We start from the raw sequence: 17,257 nt of genomic DNA on the forward strand, positions 1-17,257 counted from the left end.
GGTCCAAACACTCACCCCAACACTACTTTCTGGACATGGCCCAGGAAGAAGGAACAGAACCACTGCATAACAGTGTCGCCAGCTCCCAACCCTTCCACGGTTTTTGGGAACGATAGACCAGCAGAATTGTTTAGCTTTTTTTGGGGGGGGGCAACAAGGATCGACAAGGAATGGCCCGTGATCGACTGGTTGGACATTCCTGGATTAAGATATGTTTATAGAATTAGGCTGCCTGTTGGAAACAGCAGAAGGAGAAGACTGGGAGGAGTGGAAAAGATTTTATCCTATAGAGCTACTTTCCTTGAAAACTGGAACCTTGTTGTGCTGGGAGTGATTGAGGGGAGTTACTTCAGTGTTTCTACACCTTATGTGGGTCTGAGGTAGTTAATGAGTTGAACCCTTCTTGTACTGAAGGCCCAACAATAAAGAGACAAACGCCGAAGGCTTTGAGTCATGACCAGTCTCTTTTCTGAATCAGACTCCAAAAATGATGAGCCATAATTCAGCAGATGAGTCAACAATGTTGAGCAAGAGTGCCGAGTCAAATGCAATTACACTGTGATGCCCTTTAGATGTTCTTCTGGCTGTGTGGGAGTCACTTATCCATGTGCAACTGAGAGAACATTTAAATGGCCCAATCACATGGGCCTTTCCCATGGAATCAGCAAACCCTCTCCTGCTCCAGGTGCAGCACCTTTTCTGGGCGAAGGACCCTCGTAGTTTACCTCTGTGCATGTGACTGGGCTATTTAAATGCTCCCAGTTGCATGAGGAGCTGCCTATGAATAAGCAGCTCCTATGTCGCTACAAGAACATTGAAAGGACACTTGTGCAAAGGACAGCTGGATGGGACTGTTTTACGTCAGGGAAAAGAGGTGACCTGCACCTGCACCTGGATCTGGATCAATAGGGCAAAGGGATGATGGGAAAATTGAGAGGAGGGCTGGCAGTAGAGCTGGCTGGTCAAGCATTTCTGCTTCAATTTTTGATTTTCTTTTTTTAAAAAAACACAAGTTCTTGTGAAAGTTCATCAGTATTTTAGTGTGGATTTCTTCAAATATACACATTTTTGTATGCCATTTTGCCTAATATGTAGGAACTAGGTAAGCTGAAGAGAGGCGCAGACTGCCAAGAAGTGAAGGATGTTAGACAAAAGCAGGAATGATGAGCAAGGTCTGTAACAACTGTGTCGGGTTTCACAGATGGAGAAGTCACAGGAAAAGGTAGTAGGGACTGAAAGAGGCAAGATCCAGTCCTGATAGGGAAGGTGGTAAAGTGAGGGACAGAGCCAGAAAAGCTGGTGGGCCCAGGAGATTTAATGAGCCCAACAGAGGTGCAGTTCTGTCTCAGCCCTCAAGTTTGAGCCTGCTCTCCACCACTGTAAGAAACCCCCTAAAGTGCTATCCAGGAACAACAGGTCAACATCTACAGCCCACAAAATACTTATTTGGTATCCAGTGCTACTGAGCCCATACCAATGATGCTGAGTTATAGTATGTGGCAAACATGTTTAATAGTTAAACAGCCGATTCAGGGAAAGATCTGGGCAGCAATATAGTACTGTGTGAGATACTTACTCTGTCTACATTCTACCTTTGCAGCACTTTGGAATCACATTATTTCCCTCAAATAATTCTGGGCATTGTAGTTTGTTAAGGGCTGGAAATTGTTTGTGAAAGGTAAACGACAGTGCCCAGAATTCTTTAGGGAAGGAATGCCTGAAGGCACAGAACTGCTTGTATAACCAAGGACAGCAGGATGATGCTAAACTTGAGGGCACTTGAATGAATTTGATGACCTTGAAGGCAATATCTAAGTAGTGAGGTCCTATTATGTTGTAACCATGATTGTGTGCATTGACTTAATACTACACAGATGAGAGACATTGTGGACAAAAGCTGGCCAATTTTGAAAACATTGTTGAAAGACGGACCCGAGAGAGACTGATCATGTCACTCTTGCATTGGTAAACAAATGGCTGACCTGAACATGAAGACTTGAAATGTGTCACAAAGGCTACAGATATGCACTGGGGAATGGCTTACCTACGCCAGAGGGAATACCTTACCTTTTTTGTCTTTCTTTTCCTCCTCTTCTCCACCAGCACCCAGCAAAGTGAAGATAATCCCAGTCTGTGAGTTGACCCCAACGGCTGTAACAACCATTCGCCCAGAGCCTTCCATGACGTGGGTGCCTGGGAAAACAAAGGGAGAGTCAGTAGGGTATCAGAAGAAAGTTGGAAACCAAGCCAGGAGCAGAAGGCTTATATCACTTGGAGTCACTACAAGATCCCATAGTCCAGTGGCTATTCAACTGTGCCCTGGGGAACACCGTGGTTCCGTGGAAGCTTAACAGGAATTTCTTGATGAGAAGACCAATAAAGGCAAACAACACCCCTGAAAGCTAATTTGCCAGCCACTAACAATTTTCCTTCATGATCTGCAGCCACAGGAAAGTACTGGGTGATTTTTAGGTACATGATGTTTATGTGGGACATTGGTGAGCCTGAAAGTTCTGGCCAACACTCTGCATGTGCCCCCTAGACCACCCTCCAGGATCTTTTGTAAATGTTCACGAGTGTTTTGACAGACAAAATGAGGTGCAGAAGGTTTCCTGAAGGTGGAAATTTTGAAAACCATGCGATGGTAGCCTACTAAGTGTTGCTCAGAGTAGACCAATTGAAATGAACAAACCTAACTTAGCAAGAGTCATTCATTTCAGTGGGTCTGTTCTGAGTAAAACTTAGTTAAATACCACCCCACAGTTGAGTAAATGATCACTTGAGTAGCCCCACTTCTCCCAGCTTCTGCCCCTTGTTGTACAGGAATTATGGGACTTGGGTGCCAACTGTAGTAGATGGATGAGGAGGAAGATTGTCAGGGTCCTCAAGCAGTGTGAGGTGCTTCCAGCCCCATATTTCCTGAAAGGAGATGGCAAAAATGCAATTTAGTAGACTAGTAAAAATAATGGGCCTTGGTGCTAGCTTGGTGCTTGCAAGGAGCTAGCTTGCAAGGGTGATTGGGGGCCCCTATGTCATGTGTGTGATGTTGTGATGTCCCAGTGTTGCACATGTGACGTCAAGATGTTGGGAGGAGCCAGAGATGGGTGGGCTTTGGGAAGGTGGTGGGAGGGCTCTTGGACCTGGTCGGAGCATTGCGCCTCCCTCCCTAAGCTGGGCAGAAGCTTCCTGGGCTTTGGGAAGGGGGCGCCAGGCCTGTGACAGGATGCTGGAGCCCTCCTTCCTCCTTCCCAAAGCTCTGTGCTTTTGGGACTTCGGGGTGGGATGGCAGTGGCTTCTTTCTCCTCCATGGCCGTCTCTGAATGTGTCCTTCTCCCTCCCTTTCACTGTGCTAGGCTTTAGTCTCTCTGCTCTCTCTCCAAATTTCAACTCTCCTTAGAATCTTCTCTAGCTCTCTCCCAGCCTCTTCAGAATCTCCTCCAAACCCTCCAGGCTCCTGTAGTAGCTCCTGCAACAGCTCCCAACATGCTTCAGATGTGCTACTGCAAGCTAAATGGTGTTAAGATCAGCAGAGAGAGCCTTCTAAGCTACTGAATAGCAACAATAATAATTTATTTATTGGTACCCTGCCATCTGACTGGGTTGCTCCAGCTACTCTGGGTGGCTTCCAACAAATATAAAAGCATAAGAAAACATCCCTTCTCACAGAGGTCCATGCATCTGGTCCCTTCATTGTATAGCTTTTGCCATACGCTGAAGACCGCACCCTATTATTTCAATAATAAATTGTTTTAACTTATTTTAATATTGTGTTTTTCAATTGTTGTAACACACCCTTATGGTGAAGGCCGAGTAATAAATCTAATAAATAATAATAATAAGTTGCATTTTGCAGTTGCACTTTGTTTTAAAATATTGTTGCAAGGGTGACTGTCACACTTATTGTGAACGGAGTATGGTTTTGCAACAGGAGCTGGAACTGATGGCAGGCAATAGGAGAACTGGCCCAGTCGCCGAGGCAATGGGGGCACACTTCTGCTCCTGGCACCCATTTCGACATCCTTCGGCATATGCCAAAGTCAGCATGGGTGCCATAGCAGCATTCGCAAGCTCTCCTACAGCAGAGGTTTTCAAGTTGTGATCCAGGGAGCTCCGAGGGAAGTTTATCCGGGGCTTTGCAAGGAGAAGATCAGCAGTGGTGACAGCAGCTACAGGTGAAGTGGTGGGTGGTGCTTTAAGACTCAGCTCATGTGAGGCAAGAATGCCCCCAGCTCCTTAAACCAAAAGGGGCTCTATGGCAGCCACACTCGTTCCTTGCAGATGCACCACAGTGGAAAGGGTTTCCTGAAACCAGAGAATTTGGAGGCTACTGTCAGGGGCGGAGGAAGGGGTGTGTGGTGGGGGCGGTGTGCCCCAGGTGTCATCTCTGAGGGGGGGGGGTGACATTCGGCTTGCCGCCTGCCTATGACTCCCAAGCCTACCCTGAGCTGTCGGGGGAAGGGGTGGAGCTGTGCCACCTTGCCAGCGGCCTTTCCCCCTTCCTCCTTCATTTTGACAGCTTGGGGGAGGCTTGGGAGTCACGGGTGGGTGGCGTGCCATTGCCCCCCACTCCCGGGCTGCTTCCTGGGGGAGGGAAGCCTCCCCCGAGCTGTCAAAAGGAACGGGGAAGGGAGGAAGGCTACTGGCAAAGCAGTGTGGCTCCCCCCCACCCAGGAAACAGCCGGCCATGGGTGGCTCACTCCGCCCCATGGGCGTCTCGCCCCCAGGATGCTGGCCCTGCCCCATGGGACACTGGCCCCGTCTCTGGGTGCACAGGGGCAGCTAGTTCCGCCTCTGGCTACTGTCAGTGCACAGCAACCAAATCAGCACATGATCCTTCTGGCTTTCCTAAACTGCATCCCTTTCTTTCTTGTACCGCTCACCTGACAGCAGCATGGGATCCTTTTCCACTGATTTGCGCACGTGATCTGACTCTCCCGTCAAGGAGCTCTCATCAATCTTGAGATCGTTCCCCTGGATAAGCACCCCATCTGCAGGAAGCAAGTCACCTGGAGAAAGAAGCAGGTCAGAGTCATGGTCTCAAAGAACAACTCTGCTTAGGCTGCAATCCTATAAACACTTACCTAAGAGGAGTAATTCCCACAGGACTCAGTGCATCTCAGGAGACATGCACAGGATAGTGCTGTTCATCTCCAAATACCACCTTCTGTTCCTTATCCCATCTCAGTTTCCTAGCGCTACCAGGGGTGCCCATTTAATTACCCAATCCATATACTATGTTTGGAAAATGTGGTCTGCTAGAAGGATGCTCTCAATGTTTGTTCTACCACTGCAAAGCTTTCTGAACCTGGAATTATGAGGATGCCTTCTCCCCCAAGCGCCACATCTGCAAGGGAACCTCACATAGAGGTAGGCTCTTGGTAACTGCTCCACAGCCGTGAACCAGCCCCATCTGATGCCACAGGCACCCTTCATGCAGCAAGGATCTCAAGTATTCCTCAGCAGATGTTAGATCTCAGGACTGTCACAGATCAAATCCCAAAAGTTTATCTTGATATCATTACCCAGGCTCTCCCTGTAACAGTCACGCCTTCAGCAAGCCCCCAGTAATAAATCCAGCCCAGCCCGCCAGCCCCTTCCTTGTCCCTTACCATATTTGATTTGAGCAATGTCCCCGGCAACCAGTTCAGCCACAGGGATCTGGACCTGTTGCCCATTGCGGATGACGGCAAACTTCTGCTCCTGCTCTATGCGGCTCTGCAGACCTCGGAACTGCTTCTCCTTACTCCAGTCATTGAAGGCTGTGACCAACACTACACAGATCACCGAGAGCAGGATGGCAGCACCCTCAATCCAACCAGCTTCTGACTCACCCTCATCCTCTGCACTGGCTGCCACGTTCCCGCAGACTAGAAAAAAGGGGGAGAAAAAGAAGGTGTTGGAGAGGGAGGAGGCTCCTATCCTTATGACCAGATCATTCTTCAGTCAGGGATGACGAACCAAGGTACCTCCAGAAGACACTGGATGACAACTCCCATCATTCTTAGCCACGGAGTGGGGATGGTGGGAGTTGGAGTACAACAGTCTCTAGAAGGCCACCATTTCCCGATACCTGCCTTAAGTCTTTGAGGTTTTTTCTTACAATCAAGTGGTGCAGAATTTTTATTAAAGGCAGAGGTCTGGGGCCCTGCTCAGCAGATCACTTTGCCATCTAAAGCAGGGGTGGGGGCTAGACATGAAGTCCAGAGTCTGAAATTACCTAAATCACATAGCCCTAGTCCTTATTCCAGATTGTCAGTTCCCATTCTGTGAATGAAGCAACTTAATTTTCTGGTGTGCATATGTCCTGAACATCTCACAACCTTCAAGTATGTTCCATAAATATAAATTTATCTTGGTGAATTTGTTTGTTGTTAACTACCAGCCACAACTACATGGATCTGGATGATTGCCAAAGGCTACCCTAAATGGGTCATTGCATGGGTACGCTTGGAGTGTAAAGCCCATTTCAGACATGGACTTGTGCAGGAGGACTATGAGAATAGCAGTCCTCTACCACAGAGGGTTGTTATGTAGCTGAAGGAAGTAGAGAATCACATAATACTCTTTGTACATTAAAAGTACTTCATAGGAACAGGAAAACGAATGAATCAGCAGGGTAGATAAATGGAGCAGTCAGTGGAAAGTGATGGAGAACTCGATAAATTTCAGAAGACTGGAAAGCAGAAATAGTTGTTGATTCGATGGATGTTTCAAGAAGGCACATTGATCTTCTGTTGAAAGACAGATCTTAGTTTTGACCTCAGCACCGTGAAGCCAAAGGCAGTCTGTGTGGGCCTGGGATCAGGCCTGGGATCCCCAACATATGAAGCTCACCTTGCTTCTACAAGATAGAAGGGCATTCAAGTCTGTTAGCACCTAGGCTGTGGGACACCTTGCCTTGTAATATTAAGCAAGCACTTCAACACTTTGCTTCAAATACCTGCTTAAGACCTTATATTGTTGTTTAATGAATGCTAGCTGTCCCAGGCTCTTATCTTCAGGTGGGACATAAGGTGACCAGCTAGCTAGCTAATGGGGGAACCTATGGCGCTTCAGGTGTTGTTGGACTTCCAGCTCCCATCAGCCCAGGCCCTCACAGCCAATGGTCAAGGATGATGCAGCTCAACATCTTCTGGAGGGCCACAGGCTACCAGCCCTGCTGCAGGGTCTTATGGGAAAGGCAATATCCTAGATAGGTTGGCTCAGAGCCCGCCTTCTTCCTTTAATTCCAAGACTAGCAGGCCATGACCTCCTTGAGAAGGGAGTTCTGCTCTCCAGCAGATCTAATGACTCTATAAGGAGCACATCTCACCTTCGCTTTCTTCGCCTGGTGGAGCATAAAAAGACAACCCCAGGGAGATTATGGCAGCAATTTCAAGAATGATCAGTGTCACATCTTGGAGGGCCTCCCATACTAACTGCAGGAAGGTCTTAGGCTTCTTTGGGGGGATGAAGTTCTGTCCGTAGATCTGCCTTCTCTTTTCCAGGTCAGCTGTGTTGTCCGAGAGGCCTGCGGGGGTGGAGGGGGGAAGAAGAGAGCGCAGATGACATCAAGCTGTAAAAGTTGTAATTCCAAAACTAGGTGATTTATGGAGGGCTGTTGCCTGCTCTTCCATACAAATGCTCCAAGTGGTGTGTAAAGTTCAAACGTACTAGGAAAAAATACATTAAAAAAACAAAGAGTGGATTTCCTGAATTGGTGAGGGGTTGGGTAGATGGCTTTTGAGGGCCCCTTCCATCTCCAGTGTCTCTTTGTGTAATTTCCAGTTCCCAACATTCTTTCTCCCTGTGGCCTAGGCTTAAATACATGCCCTTGATATGCTACTCTTCCATATGCAAGCTATTTTCTTTTAGCGTGGAGAAGCATCCAGTTATGTGAACCCATCCCCTTGTACTTTGAAATGGTACAGCCCAAACACAGGCTAACTATCCCAGTGAGAAATTCCTGACTCCAGGTGCCTAGACCTGGGATGGGGAACCTGATCTTTCCTGATCATTAGCCATGCTGACTGGGACTTGAGTCCAGCAGGTTTGCCACGCATGACCTAGACTATGAAATGTCATGGATGGAATCAGGAGTTCCCTGTTGCTGTTGTTTTGGTTTAAGAGAGACAGGGAGCACCTCCAGTCTATTGCCATTTTGGAGTGGGATTCAATCCTATACAGTGGTACCTCGGGTTACAGATGCTTTGGGTTACAAATTCCATTAATCAGGAAGTGGTTGCTCCAGGTTTAGAACTTTGCCCCAGGATAAGAATGGAAATCGCGCGCCAGCAGTGCAGCAGCAGTGGGAGGCCCCATGAGTGAAAGCGTGCCTCAGATTAAGAACCCTTTCAGGTTAAGAACGAACCTCTGGCACAAATTAAGTTCTTAACCAGAGGTACCACTGTACTGTACTGGCAAATTCAGGATATATGGTTACAGTTGATTGGGAGGTCTTCTGCAATAAACCCACTTCCTCCTAAAGTGAAAGTGAAATGCAGCAGAAAGGTTGGGGTACACTTGCTTTGATGCAACATAATCTAACCTCACAAGCAAATCAGAATAAATGCTCATTATATATCCAACCTCCTCTAATCTCCCTGGAAACAACTCAGGATGAATGCTCAATAAACTGGTTGTCTGGAAGCAGCCAAAGAGAGGCCCAATAAAGTCATTGCCTGGCTTCCTGACTGGTGTGTCCTCTAAGCCAGGGATGGGGAATCTCTGGCCCTCTAGATGCTGTTAGACTCATCAGCCTCAGGCAGCAAAGGCAATGGTCAGGAATGATGGGAATTGTAGTCCAACAAATATCTTGAAGGCCACAGGTTCCCCAGACCCTGCCCTTAGCTTTCTACAACAACAGGATGCATTTCTTTGGGGGGGGGGAAGGGTGATGGAATGGAAGTTGTTCACTGGTATTTGGGTATTTCACCCAGAATCATAGAATTGTAGAATTGTAGAACCTGCTTCACCACAGCTTGGGCTGGTCACATGAGGATCCACAAAGAGGAATTTGCTCATTCGGTTAAAGGTGCTCAAGGACTGGCTCTCCCCATATGAACTGACCCGGACCCTGCAATACATGGGGCTGTCGATGAAGACCATTCACAAACTTCAGATGGTGTAGAATTCAGCGGCCAGGTTGCTCACCAGGGCAAGACAGTTTGAGCATATAACACCAATCCTGACCCAACTGCACTGGCTGCCAATTAGTTTCCGGGCCCAATTCAAAGTGCTGGTTTTGACATATAAAGCCTTATGGCTCAGAACAGCAACACCTTAAGGACTGCCTCTCCTCAGACGAACCTTTCTGAACCCTGTAATCATCATCTTATTTGTGTGCCTCCTCCACGAGGGGCCTTGAGGGTGGAAACAATGAATGGGCGTTTTCTGCAGTGGCTCCTTGTTTGTGGAACATGCTCCCCAAGGAGGCCTGCTTGGTGCCTTTGTTACATATCTTTAGGCATCAGGGACAAGCATTCCTCTTCTCCCAGGCCTTTGGCTAATTAAACAATGGGGGGGATGTTATTGTTTTTGTTTATTACTGTGGTGTGTATTTTTGTGCGTTTATATTGTAAACTGCCCTGAGATCCTCAGATGATGGGCGGAATATAAATTAAATAAATAAATACAGAATTAAAAAATACCCCCAATACTCTCCAACCTTATCTGTTTAGTACTCCCTCTTCTTACACTGGTGGGGAACTATTAGGAGGATCAGCTGCATATCTGAGTGGGGGCAGACGCATCTGGATTGGGGTGCACATGGATGGCAACCAGTGTTAGAAACTCAGGTATAGAAACCAGGCGCTAAATGCAACTAAGGTTGCAGTCACCAAAACAGGATGTCTAGTTGCCATTTTGGGGCAAGTCGGCTCTAAAGTCTCATTTTCCAAATGATGGATTGACTGTGATTGATTCTCAGTTAAACATCTGGCTAGCTGAGATGACAACCTTGAGCTAGGCTAAGAACGTTGAGAAGAAGTTCTTCTCAAAACAGAAAAGTCCCTTGATCCAGGGACAGTCCACATACTGTATATATTGGCCTATTCCTCCTTCTTTTTCTTAATGGTGACTGCTCCTGCTCAGGCTGCACAGAAAAAGCCCTTTGGTTCCTGAAATTCATTCTGATTGTGTAGATAGAATATAACTAATAGAATTCTATAGGATGTGGTGTTAGTGTGTTAAATCAATCAAGATCCAATGGTCCCTATACATGCAGCTCCAGATGGTGGAGATCTCAGGTGCCAGCCTGGCATCCAGGCATCTTCACTTGGCTGGAAGTGGTTGACAGCCAGGTGCAAAAAGCGCCTGGCTCCTGGTTGATTTCAAAAACTGATATTGGCCACTAAACACCAGTGTGTGGCAACCCTTGCTCTATACTCTCCTATACACAAAGGACAGAATGCTCTGAATGTGTTTGAACTCACAGCTGATCTCTCACCTGATCTGCTGTGATATCAAACATTCAGTGAAAACATTCTAAAGTACTACCACATTTTTCCATATATAAGATGCCCCCTATTTTTTTGAACCCTAAATTAAGAAATCAATATTTTAAACATCAAGCAGAACAACTTTGATATTTTATTAAATATTCAAAGCACCAGCACCGGTGTAACAACTCCTGCTGGTTCCTGGGGTGGTGGGGGTGCTCACTCATGGGCAGCAGCACAGCCTGCCCCCCAACACCTGAGATTGCCCAAAGTTGCTGTGCTTTTCGGGGGGAGATCAGCCAAGCCAAGCACCTGGGAAGGTCAGTGGCAGCTTCTGGCAGCTTCCTCATGGCAGCTGCAAGAAGGTACCATAAGTAGTGTTTTGTTTTTTTAACCATCCGTGTATAAGACGACCCTCAAATTTTGTGTAAACCTTTTTAGCAAAAAGCATTGTCTTCTACAAGGAAAAATACAGTATTTTCTTTTGTTTCAAGTAAATGGCTATCGGCTGTATACACACCATACATTTAAAGCACATTGCACACTTCAAAGAATTCTGGAAACTGTAGTTTACCCCCCAGCGAACTACAATTCACAGCACTGTTAACAAATTACAGCTCCCAGGATTCTTGGGGGTGGGGAAATGTGCTTTAAATGCCTGGTTTGCATGCAGCCAGGATGGCCAGTTTAACTTCATAGAGCAAGCAGGGAAGAGACTTTAGCAATGTGCAGTCAAGACAGCGATCCTTTCTCATACTAATAAGAATTTATCACACAAGAGTGCTACTATTTTCAACTGCAAAATGCTGGAAAGCCTGGGCATCCCAAGTATTCTCAAGAAACAGACAACAATGCCGAAAGCACTGTTGTCATGCAGCAAAATTTGTCCTGAACTGCTGTACACCTGTGTTATAGACATTTCAAAGAGTTAACACCTGTGGCGATGGAGGAGGCCTTCGCCCCAGGCCCGGATCCCACTCCTGTGAGATGAAAGAGCCCCAGGGTAGCACTGCAGTCATTCTCTCTTCCTTTGCTTAGCCTTGGACTCAGGGTGGGAGGGCTTTGTGAAATATTAAAAATGTCAGAGACCCAGGCAGCCAGCAGGAACCACAACTCAGGGTCTGTTGTCAGATCCCCTCCACAGCTGGCCATGAAAGAGACCGGCCAGCAGATCACAGAAACCCTGAGTCCCTCTGACTAGGTGTGACTACCTTCCCAAAGCCAGTGATTCAGATTCCACTGACACTGCCTCCCAATCTGCTCCTTCTCCCTCTGACGCAGGGGTGAAACAAGGCTTTATTTCACCTGGGTCAAAAACCCAGTTTGGCATCACCAGCACACAAATATACACACACAGGCTGCAAGCCTCGTTGGTGCCCCTCTGGAGGCTTCACCCAGGGCTTCTGCTCTGACCACTCATTGTCATCCCACCACCAGTGGCGTAGCGTGGGGGGTGCAGGGGGGGCCGGGTGCCCCGGGCGCAACATCTGGGGGCGCGCGCTCACACTCGCAGCTCTCTGCCCCTACTAAAATCCACGGGTTAGGGGGCACAAATTACTTGCCTTGCCCCGGGTGCTGACAACCCACGCTACGCCACTGCCCACTACCAATCCTCTGACTCTGAGCCCTCTTCCCTGGGGGTTCCGGGCTGGTGCCTCCCACCGCTCCTCTGGGGAAAGGGTTAAACCTGCAGCTCCCCCCCATCTCAAACAAATCAGAATGAATGCTGAATAAACAGCCAACACCAGGAGCTTCCAGACAACCTAGTTACTGAGCAATTCATCCTGATTTGTTGGCAGGGAGATTAGACAACATTGGCTATTTAATATGCATGTTTGTTTGTTTGTTTGCAGGGATATTAGATACTGTTGCGTTCCAGTGCATTTTTCAACCTTTGGAGAATGTGGGCTTGTGAGAGGCTTCCCAGCCGTGCCAGAATTTGCTGCTTTGTGATTGAATCCCATCAAAATATAGTGACAGTCAGGAAGCGGCCGTCATGTAACCTCTCCACAAACTTTGTGCAAACATATCGAGATGAACACTTAAGAAACAGGTTGTCCAGAAATGACCCTCTGCCCACAGGTGGAAAATAAGGACCAGTCTTTCCCCCTTTTATTAGAAAACAAAATGCCATAAACTTTGATGGTGCTACATAATAAAGCTGCAATTCTAAATGCATTTGCTAAGGTGTAAGCTCTCCTGAACACAGTGGGACTTGTTTGGGTAAGCATGCAGGGGAACTGTGCCCAAAGTATTTTGGGGGTGATTGTAATAAAGAGAGTCTATAAAGATCAAGGAGAGAATTGCTGTTTGATGGACAAGATGGCACAGATGCCTGAGATGTTTGAGGCCAAGAAGGGATCTACTGACATTTTCCTATCTCTGATGCTATTGCTTCTCTCCCCCTGAACATTCAACTTGGATTTTGTAGTGCTGCAGGCAGATCTGAGCCGCCATCACTCCCTCCAATCAAATTGTTTGCTCCCTCTCACACACTGAGAAACTCCAAGTACGGGTTTGGGACTTCCCCCTAGTGAAAAAGGATGACTTTTTTCAGTTACACTTGATGCTTAGAGCAATCCTACCTTCAGCCCATATTATATTCCACTTGTGACCGTGAACAGGGCTGGCCCTACTATTAGGCAGAGTGAGGAAACTATCTCACACAGCTGATTTTGAAAGTCACAGCAGGACAGCACCATGTGACTTTTAAATTTATTATTATTATTATTTTGCTCCCAGGGAGAAGCGCTTGTAAGATGTTGTGCCTCAGCTGCCAACAGCAATTGACCAGCCTAGGTATAAGGCACTTTGACTTGAGTTGCGTTAGCAGCAAAATGTCCAGAGCTGGTCCTGGTAGTGAGGCCTCTAACACAGAGTGGCTGAGCTGGGATAACACTTAACCACTTGGCCTTTGGGTCTCTTTTGACTTTGTTGTTCTGTTTGATCTGGAGGATTTTGTGTGTGTGCTTTGATTTTCAACATGCAAAGTTTCCAAAGCATGGTACACACATTATTATCAGGAATTCCTAAACTAGCACCCTGTGATGTAGGACGGTATAGCACCTCTTATAAATGAGACTGAAGCCTCGTTTATAAAAACACCAATCAGAGGTGACATGCAATGCCCACAAACAGTTCCCTGAACTGGACCCCTGCTTGCTCCCTGAAATCCAGCCTCAAGGGGTGGGCAAGTGACTTTGACTGGAGAAGCAGTTTGGGGAAGGAGGGAAAGAAGTGTGTGTGTGATTTGTGTGTGGGGTGTGTGTGTGTGTGTGTGTGTGTTTAACCCTTTCCCCTCAGACCATTTTCCTGACCAATATCCCCCCTCCCTGAGCTGCACTCCTCCCTCCTATTTTTCCCTCTTGTGGAAATAGCAGCCTGGGTGTGTGTGGCTTTTGGTCAGAAAAACAGTGCAGTGGCCAGAGGCGGGGTGGGGGGTGGCACTTCTAGAAGACCTGCTTGTTGTGTGTTCAGCCTGATTTGTCTGCAGGGAGATGAGATGGTGCTGACTATTTACTGACTGTTCATTCTGACTGGTTTGTGGGGAGGCAGGAAGACAGATGCATCAAGGCAAGTGTTGTCCCACACTCCGTAGTGCATTTTCCCACTACTTTCCTCATGCAGGAAGCCTGATATTTTTGAAGAAGTGGGTTTACTGAGCAAGTTTCCCCAATCAGCTGCAAATGCACATCTGGGGGCTTATTCACACTCCCCTTTAGCCCTGCTCTTTCCAGGCACAGCTTTAAAGCTCCATGTCTGAGCACCCTTTTTTTTTGCCACAGAGCTTTCCCTGTGAAAACCTGCTTTTTAAAGCTGACACACAACAAATGGCAATTTGGGTTTTCTGCTGGAGAACGCAGAGGAAATGTACGGTAAGTGTGGAGAAGTGCTGAATTTGCTAGTGTGTGATTGAATCCCACCCCAAAATAGTGACAGACTGGAAGTGCCTAGAGACAGGACTCCTGTTATCAGTGATGGATGGAAGGAAGAGGAAATATCAGCAGGTGTGGCTTGCTGTGTGGGGTGGAGGGGGGGGAGTGACACCATCCAAATCTGGACCCATGAAGTAGAAGTGCAGGAGCCCTGGAGCCTTCTTTGCACCCCCTCATGCAGACAACCTGCCAGCAACCATTGCATTTGGAATGCTCCCTGGGTTCACCTGTTTCCTCCTTCCCACAGCCTTGGTCAGACAGCTCCCGCTCCCTCCCCTGCTCCTCCTCAGTTGCAGGCACCTGCTGCCCTCCTCATTTGCCTGATTCCTCCTTCCCTTCTCCTCTCTGTGTGATGGGGAAAGAAGCCTTTAGCTCCCTGCAGCAGAGAGACAGTACCGGCTGCTGCTGCTGCTGCTGCTGCTGCCGCAACCTCAAGGACAATTCAAGGGGAAACCGGCAAAGAGAGAGATGCAGGCAGGCGGCTGGACCAGTCTGCCATGAATCTTCTGGCAGTTTCCGAAGGTCTCCTCATCAGGCACCATTGCCCACAGAGGAAGGAGCCTTACAGGGGGCTAAGAGGGGACCGCCTGAGCAGAGCAAGCCCCCATCGCCTCCCCACACACAGACAAAGGGAAGAGGGATGCAAACATGGGCATGCCAAGATTTGAACCTATAGCTGATGCTGGCCATTAACCATGGTCAGGGGCAGATCTTTAAAAACAAACCACCCCCACACCTTGGAGAAATGCCTTTGAATAGACTGGATATCCTGCCCCTAAACCCAGAAGTGTGAGGGCTGTCTTTGGTCACTCACTAGCTGCTAAATGAAATATATTCTGCATGTGTTCTGAGGCACTCTTTCTTTTCACACCCTTCACTGTGCTGAGGGGCAGACCAACAGGCAGATTAAACACATGATTAAAGGCAAAGGTGAAGGGAACCCTGACAGTTAAGTCCAGCCGCAGACGACTCTGGGGTTGCGGTGCTCATCTCGCTTTACAGGCCGAGGGAGCCGGCGTTTGTCCACAGACAGTTCTTCCGGGTCATGTGGCCAGCATGACTAAGCCGCTTCTGGTGCAACGGAACACCAAAACCACAGCAGCGCACGGAAACACCGTTTACCTTCCCTCTGGAGCAGTACCTATTTATCTACTTGCACTTTGGGGCGTGTTTTCGAACTGCTGGGTTGGCAGGAGCTGGGACCAAGCAACAGAAGCTCACCCCGTCCCGGAGTGATCAACAAGCCCAAGAGGTTCAGTGGTTTGTACCATAGCGCCACCTGCATCCCCAAGCACATGATTAGGGCATCATTAAAGCAGAGGCAAAAAACAAACCACCTAATTTTTAGGTTTTTTGTGGGGGGTAGATCTAAGTAGCCACCTGGAAAACCTAGAAAGAATCTATTTCCACTTCAGCATACCTGTAAATTTGGTGTCATTTTGAGAACTTTGCCCTGCAGTATCTTGCATTACCTTAGTGGGCTCAGCTTCCACATTAGAAAGGTAATGTGAGGAATGACCCATGATCTTTTATTCTCTTTTTTTAAGTACATCAGAGGTGAGGAATCTTTTCAGCCTGTGGGCTGCAGATTATTAAATGCATAGTCTGCATTTCTAGATTACTACCTAGGATTCCATTCAGAACACATACAGTGTAGCCTTCATTTCAAAACAGCTGCATTGGTCACCACTCATCTCCAGGCCCAATTCAAGCTGTTGAAAGTCCATTAGTGTTTAAAGTCCTAAATGCCCCATGCCCCAAATATCTGAGAGACCACTTCCTTCCCTACAGGCCCTCTCAGGAGCTAAGATCAGCTGGGGGGGGGGGCTGTCTTGGTAGTTCTGCTACTGTTAGAATCTGGGCGGAGGAGGGGTGGCAACCCAAAAGGGGGTATTATCTGCAGCAGCCCCTAAATTGTGGAACTCCCTCATCAAAGAGCTGCACCTGGCACCACCAAGATGCAGTTTGGGATGCATGCTGAGGATGCACTTCTTCACCCTGGCCTTTAACTCCCCATTCTTTATTTCTGATTGCAATTTGTTTTAAATGTTGTGTTTTAAATTGTAACCTCCTCTGGGAACTCAGGACGAAGGGTGGGTAATAAATTAAAATAATAATGGTAGCACACATCCACACCCACCCATACACAATTTCACACATGCATTCATACATAGCTGTTAATTCAGACATACACTGACCCACCCATTCACTCACCTGCTATCTTACTTACATCTGCTCAGAGTGATTTAAGTCACGACCCCACCCTCTTAGCTTTAACAACGCAGCTGGGCCATGTCTCCTCTGACTATTCTCTTCTTCCACCTTTCAGTGACCCGGGTTTTATGAAAATCTTCAACCCAGACAGAAATAGCCAGTGAATGAGTCACAAATGCCAAAGGTCCTAATAGTGTTAGAGCTGCCTATGTTGAGTCCATCTAGTCTAGTGCTCTATCCAGCAACTGGATGTGTCTTGAAGAGTGTCCAAATGGGTTGGAGTAGGGAGAAAGGGGGCTTTTAATGAAATTGCGAATTACCGGTATTTACCCCCACTGTTAGCCAAATCATGCCCCTTAATCTTCTCAGACAGGAGCCAAGTTGCTGTCTGAAAAGGTAGAGCACTGGCCTCTGTTTTCCTTCCCCACCCCCCACCCCCATAAATTGAACACTGCTCTGGAAAACTCACAAATGAAGAAGACAGTCAGGGGCAATTCTTTGTTGTTTCCCCCCAACATTTGGTAACTGGAGGTACAGTTCCTTTAGATATGGGAGACAGTATTTGGAATCACAGCAGAGACTGCAATGCCAAGGTGGGGTAGGAGGGGAACGCAATGTGGGGGTCTTCAGGTATAAGAGTCTTCTCAACCCATGCTCCAATTCTGCAGATCAGAATTGGTAGCTAAATCT

At 47.6% G+C, this 17,257-nt stretch overlaps 1 protein-coding gene across 11 annotated transcripts in view; it reads right to left on the reverse strand.

Moving 5' to 3' along the window:
* The window catches only part of ATP2B3 (ATPase plasma membrane Ca2+ transporting 3), a gene marked incomplete at its 3' end in the record, with an annotated part of 126,609 nt that overhangs the window by 53,325 nt on the left and 56,027 nt on the right, over window positions 1–17,257 (reverse strand). For all 11 annotated transcript variants that reach the window (XM_083718450.1, XM_083718445.1, XM_083718449.1 and 8 more), the window contains 4 exons: window positions 7,313–7,510; window positions 5,610–5,867; window positions 4,881–5,006; window positions 2,068–2,193 (listed from right to left, as the gene is read on the reverse strand). In XM_083718450.1, coding sequence (XP_083574576.1) covers window positions 2,068–2,193; window positions 4,881–5,006; window positions 5,610–5,867; window positions 7,313–7,510 — 708 coding nt within the window. The remainder of the gene's footprint in view (window positions 1–2,067; window positions 2,194–4,880; window positions 5,007–5,609; window positions 5,868–7,312; window positions 7,511–17,257) is intronic.

The sequence above is a fragment of the Podarcis gaigeae genome (assembly GCF_964106915.1).
Source record: "Podarcis gaigeae genome assembly, chromosome: 17".
In the NCBI taxonomy this organism is placed as follows: Eukaryota; Metazoa; Chordata; class Lepidosauria; order Squamata; family Lacertidae; genus Podarcis; species Podarcis gaigeae.